The 6381-nt window shown below is 39.0% G+C and overlaps 1 protein-coding gene across 2 annotated transcripts in view; it reads left to right on the top strand.

Moving 5' to 3' along the window:
- Ugt8 (UDP glycosyltransferase 8) overlaps positions 1-6381 on the top strand; it is an 82244-nt gene that overhangs the window by 60378 nt on the left and 15485 nt on the right. For both annotated transcript variants that reach the window (XM_008829623.1, XM_008829625.1), the window contains exons 3-4: positions 4022-4164; positions 5930-6006. In XM_008829623.1, coding sequence (XP_008827845.1) covers positions 4022-4164; positions 5930-6006 — 220 coding nt within the window. The remainder of the gene's footprint in view (positions 1-4021; positions 4165-5929; positions 6007-6381) is intronic.

Genomic DNA, 6381 nt, shown 5'->3' with positions numbered 1-6381 from the left:
AGGCAGGTTGATCTACATAGCAAGCTCCAGGCCAGCTGGGGCTACAGCGAGACCCTGTCTCAAAAAGAAAAAAAAAAAAAAAAAACTCAAAAGAGAAATATAAAACTTTAATACTTAAGAAGTGAATATCAAAATAATTTCTTAAATGTTTAAAGTTAAGTATATGTAATTATGGTGTCATGGCATTGAATAGAGTACTTTGTAAGAAACCAGTTATGAGTTTTTGTTTTTCTGATTAGTCATGGAAGGTGAAGCCTCTTTCTGAAATGTTTGTACAGTTTAGCTGCTTGTGGGGTGTTTCATCAAGACCTTTGTGAATGGTGCCCATCCTTGGTTTTAGTGCTAATCCTATATTATAAATATTATAATTATTCCTGCTCATCTGTTTGTTGCTCTGTTGTGTTGTGAAATCTTTTTCATTCTCAGGGAGTCTGCTTGGTCTCTGGTGAGGTCCATCTGTCTCTTCTTTGTGGTCTCTGATGTGACTTTTGATTCCGGGAGACCATCCCAATATGACAGAAGCATTCTTTTGTATCTACAAATACCTCATCTGTTGTAATTCAGTTTAACATTTTAATCCTGTGATTCATGCTCCATGAAAGGGTAGAACCCAGTTTTTCCCTAGATCTATTTCTGTATCATTCCTCTCCTCTCTGATGAGAATTCCTGCACAAATCTGACAGCAGTTAGTCTCCACGAGCCATCTTCATCACTCTGTCCCATCTGCTAAACTCAGAGTGGCCTCTGCAGTTCCTCTAGACTCCAGAAGTATTTTAATCTCTAGAAAAGTGAAGTCCATGCTTCTCCAAAATGTTCTCAGCCTTTGCTGTGTGTTTTTCTTTCTTCTAATGAGGGTGTGTTTATGTGGTATATATGTATAGATGTATTTGTGTATTTGCACAGTCATGCATGCATTTGGAGACCAGAGTTGGCGAATATCGGGTGTCTTCCTCCATCTCTCTCCACCTTATTCTTTGAGTCAGGGTCTCTCTGACATAATTAAACAGGCAGCCAGCAAGTCCCCAGCATCCTTCTCGTTCCACTTCTTTGGATTCTAAGCATGCTCTGTTCCACTGTGCCCAGCGAGAGGTCAGAACTGAGGTCCTGGTGCCCGGCAAGAGGTCAGAACTGAGGTCCTGGTGCTTGAACAAGTGCTTAACCAGTGGACATCGCCTAAAGTTTCATAAAATTACCTCTGAAACTGTACCAAGAATGCACTAAATTTAATTTTGGTAAAAATGCACATCATCTTACCATTGATATTTCTGATTTAGGCATATGACTTCTGTCCACTTACTCAGATTTTCTTTTCTGGCCTTTATTAAAGTTTTTGTTTTCTTCAAGTTTTTATTATTATTATTATTATTGTTGTTGTTATTATTATTATTGTTGTTATTATTTGGTCTTTTGAGACAGGGTCTCCCTGTAGCCCCGGCTTGCCTGGATTCGCTATGGAGACCAGACTGGCCTCAAACTCCCAGAGATCTGCCTGCCTCTGCCTCCCAAGTGCTGGGATTAAAGGCGTGCGCCACCACACCTGGCAGTATATTTTATGCATCTCAATTAGGCTTTTTCTTAGATATTGATGGATGTTTTGAAGCTGAAAAGGAATGAACTTTTAGTCTTTTTAATTTGATATTTTCTTGGTGGGAAGTAGGAAGACTCTAAAGTACTTTAACATTTAATAATGCTAACTTATTTCTGAAATAAGCATTCATTCTTTATATTGCACATATTTATCCTGAAGTTCATTTTTTTAAAGACAAGGTCTCCCTGTAACCTCAGCTGTCTGGAACTTGCTGTGTAGACCAGGCTGTCCTCAATCTCACAGAGATCTGCTGGCCTCTGCCTCCCTAGTGCTGGGATTAAAGGTACGTACCAACACACCCAGTTGAAGTTCATTTTCTTAAAGAATTGTTACAAAATCAGTTTAGACCTTATCATCTATAGCAGGATCCAAAAGATACTATCTAAAAGATACTGTCTATTTACATAGAGCACCTAAGGCTGGGAAATACGGGTATATTTTTCATGAAGTTCCAGTTTTCAAGTGTTTGCTGAAGGTGTAACAAACTTAAAATTCCTTTAGCCTCTGGCTCCGAAGTGTGCTCGTGTCTCCTGCATGTCTCCTTTGCTAACCAAATCCAAAGCTCAGCCTGTTCAGTGTTCTTATGGGTCAAACACTTTGTGCCCTTGATAGAGATTAGAAACTTTGGGAGAGGGAATTGCATCCAGGGCAGTCAAGTGTCCACTGTACTGTCCCCATCTGTACTCTGACCATTGCCCTCATCTCCTCCACCTCTAGCCCAGTTGGATATCAGCTTGGTATTACCTTCTAAAATACTACTTTTCCTGGAGATGATTGTGTTGAGTACAGTATTTTTTCTACTCCCTTACCTATTATAAAGACTGAATAAATATATTCATAATATGGCTATTAAAACTGTATGTATATGGGTTTCATTTTACATCATGCAGAACAGACAGTTGAAGAATTATTTATTACATGAAGTGCATTAAAAACTCCAGGACCTCTTGAGTGCTTGTGAAGAAAATTTAAAAAACATTAGCATCAAAAGGACTTACATATCTGAACATAAACATTTTGCAAATAGCATTGATCCTGAAAGAGAACCGGGTGCTGGGTGGTAAAGTAAATGAAAGCAAACCATAGGGAAAAGATGCCATGTGTTACAATCATTCTACATGTGGTATCTGTACTTGTGTTAGGTGTATCTGACATAGAAATGTACATAAAGTTAAAATTGGAAGTAGATTTTCCTCTCTTTCTTACTTAGACTCCAAGATAGCACACTTAAATTTTCAGGATGTGGGATAAGGCTTGATAAAGTTTAGAAAAATATAATAGTTTTCATCTAAAGTTGAGTTAGTCTGTGTTTTTTTATTATTCATTTATAAATCAACAGTTTCCTGAAAAATGTGTTTAAGATTTTTTTTTTCCTACCAAATAAGCCTGACATATTTTCTTCACTAGCTAAAAGCATGCGGCTTCTTTCTCTCAGGCAGGTGGTGTTTCCGTTCACTATTTCATTGGAGGTATAAACTCTGGTCTTTCCCTTCCTTCACTAAGAATTAATGTCATACAGCCTGTCAGTACCAATCTCATTAATTGAAGAAATGGAAAGGAAAGGAGAGGAAAATAAGAGCTTGGGCCACACATTCCACTTAAGTCTGCTAGCCCATAATGTTGGTGAAAAATATTCCTTTCATGCAGTGCTTCTCCCCTGCACATGACTGTATGGCAGAATGTGGTATGAAATGCACAGCTACGCTGAGACATGCCAACACCCCAGTGATCCTGAGCAGGAGCAGGGCAGGGTCTGGGAGATGGTACTGATAGCTCACTCTACACCACAAGCATTGCTGTGAAGCTGGGTTGCCCGTGCTTTCACAACTGCCTGTGGCATAGCACCCAACAGCCCATGGGTTGTGTGTTCCTCAGATGTTTTGGGACCTCTTAGTGCTCACACAGGAAACAACCTCAGTCATTGTCAAAGATGTATTCACAAGGTTGAGTTGCAATTAACATCAGTCTTGTACTCACCGAACAAAACTGAGGCAAGAGGTACATTTGTCATGAACTGCTTTCAGCGCAGATCAGTCATCCTGATAAAAGTCTGTGAAAAGAATTTTTGAGTTTAGGTATAGGATGCCACATGATCACTCTGTGTCTTTTGCTCATATTATACAAATTTCTCTCTAACCATTGATAAAATACCAATTTGAATGTTCTGATCTTTAAGCTCTCATACTGTTAGCTGGTGGTTTATTTTGGTGGTTATTTGTTGATTCTTTTAAAAACATATGCCACCCTTAATTCAGTTGGCATTGTCAAATGAAGAACTTTTCTTTTAAAGCAGTACTCAGAGGAAAATACCATATGCGATCTTCACTTTCTAATTATTTAAGGAAATTATAAAACTTTTTAAAGTGGTTTCTTGATGGCAATGACTGAACGGTGTCGATCTTCATTAAATTTCCTACCCTGTTCTCCTCATAGGATCTGCAGAGCTGGGTAGATGATGCTCAGGAACATGGCTTTGTCCTGGTATCTTTTGGAGCTGGTGTTAAGTATCTGTCAGAAGACATTGCTAACAAGCTGGCTGGAGCTCTGGGGAGACTGCCTCAGAAAGTGATTTGGAGGTAAGGTTGTAACAGCTCAGATTGCTTCTTGCTGTTGGTCTTCAGCGTCTCTGTGTTTAATCCGTAGGTCCTTGTAGAGCGCAGCACAGCATTTCACTGATATGATGAGCATCTCTTGAGGTTTTCTTTTCTTTTTTCTTTCTTTCTTTCTTTCTTTCTTTTTTTTTTTTTTTTTTTTTTTTTTTGTCTTTTTGAGACAGGGTCTCCCTGTAGCCTCAGCTGTCCTGGAACTCACTATGTAGACCAAGGTGGCCTTGAACTCACAGAGATCTGCCTGCCTCTGCCTCCCAGCTGTTTCTTAACACACTGAAATTTGAAACTTGATTCCTAAAGCTCTGTGATAAATAAAGATACCTCTGCATAGAAAGAATATATAACTTGGAATAGTTCATCCTATGTTTGAGGCATTTTTATGTTTCCTTCAGATTTCAACCCTCGTTTATTTTTTTAATTAGTTTTAAATTCATACCTTTCTATATGTTCCTTCAAATCAGTTTGGAATAAGACAGAGATGATAAAGGAAAGAATAATTAAAGTGTCTCATGACCTCAGGCACTCTAGACTCCCCATGTGTTGTGTTGTCTTTATCATTACTTCCAGTTTCATTTTTAAGTTTGCTTCAGAGTTTATTTTTGAGTGTTTTGCCTGCATGTGTGTATGTGTCCCCTTCTGGTGCAGTGCCTGCAGAGACCAGAAGAGGGCATCAGATCTTCTGGAACTAGAGCTACCAACTCTTGTTAGCTGCCAGGTGGGTGCTGGAACCTGAACCAGGTCATCTGCAAGAGCAGCCAGTGCTTGTATCTGCTGACACCCCTACTTCCAGGTTCTTAATCCGAGAGGCTTGGCCTCCAAAGTCTCAGTAATTTGCCAACTAATACTACTTAAGACAAACGCCAAGATCCGAGGTCCATCCCGCTGTCATGGAGGCACTGCTGCCTCCCAGTGTAAACACCCAAAGACCTCAATATATGCATTTATTGCATATGTGCCCTTGTTCGTGGAGACAGAGTCCTTAACACAAGTCCACAGTAGGGACAGGAGAGGGTCTTCCAAGCTGTTACACACATACCATCTAGATTTTACTCTTATAATACTGTGTTAAGGTGGAGCTAGGAAAGGGACAGTGATTTCATTCAGGGCAGGACTGTCCCCTTCAGACTCGCTCCTTGAGAGCTTTCATTTGGACTTAACACAGAGACTCCTGTGCTTTGTTGAGAACAATTTTGTCTGTTCAGGGCAGACTCTTTTCATCCTTTTAGTTATGAGATACCACTGAGGTTTGCCTTCTAAAGATCTGGCAGGAAACAGTCTAATATGTCCTATGCCCTGCAGATCTGTGCTCTCGTGGTACAAGGCACACAAGTGTGCTTTCTGCTCTCTTTCAGTGTTGGCCCTCCAGGGCTCTGGGTACAAGGATGGAGGCGAATGGCAACCCAGTTGTGGCTGTCTCCATCCTCTCTGGGTACTGGGGTAGTAGAATTGTTTTTAGCAGGTTCATTTGGGTTCCCATCTCTATATGGGCAAAAAGGTGAGCTGATGGAAAATAAGATTTTTATAAGCAAATGATATCTGCCTCTTCGTGAAACATTTGTTATTAAGAAAGGTAATCATGTTTTTACTAATACTAAACCTTGATTTCATTTATAAGCATATCAGTAAATGATTATATAACGTAACACTTGTAAGTCTAAAAATTTAGCCCCAAATCCCATATCGTGAGTAAGGCTTGATTTCTGAAAGACTGATTATTTGGTGTACATTCTAGGTTTTCTGGAACCAAACCAAAGAATCTAGGAAACAACACTAAGCTCATCGAATGGTTGCCGCAAAATGACCTGCTTGGTAAGTCAGTGACTACAGTTACTCCCTGACTCTGGTGTATAAACATGATGTTAGTACTTGATTAGATTGTAAAATATGTGCATAGTTTATGGTGGACTATTTTCATCTGGTATTTCAATTCTTAAAATTCAGACCAGTGATTCAGAATTTTATTTATTGGAAAATCATTTGCAAAATGCAACCAGTGTGATCTATAATTAAAAATTTTTAAACAGTCAACCGATTTGAATATTCCATAACAGATACTTTATATTATATGTTAGCAGCAGTAAATAAAGCTATATCTGATTAGGTTAATGGGTAAAAGTAGTAAAATTGAAACAATGAAAAATCAAACTTGTGTTATATTTCTTTACAGATGTGTCTGAGATCCTA

The sequence above is a fragment of the Nannospalax galili genome, unplaced genomic scaffold (genome assembly GCF_000622305.1).
Source record: "Nannospalax galili isolate Female #2095 unplaced genomic scaffold, S.galili_v1.0 scaffold1214, whole genome shotgun sequence".
Classification (NCBI taxonomy): Eukaryota; Metazoa; Chordata; class Mammalia; order Rodentia; family Spalacidae; genus Nannospalax; species Nannospalax galili.
The sequence above is the reverse complement of the archived record's forward strand: the minus strand, read 5'-3'. Positions and strand labels throughout refer to the sequence as shown.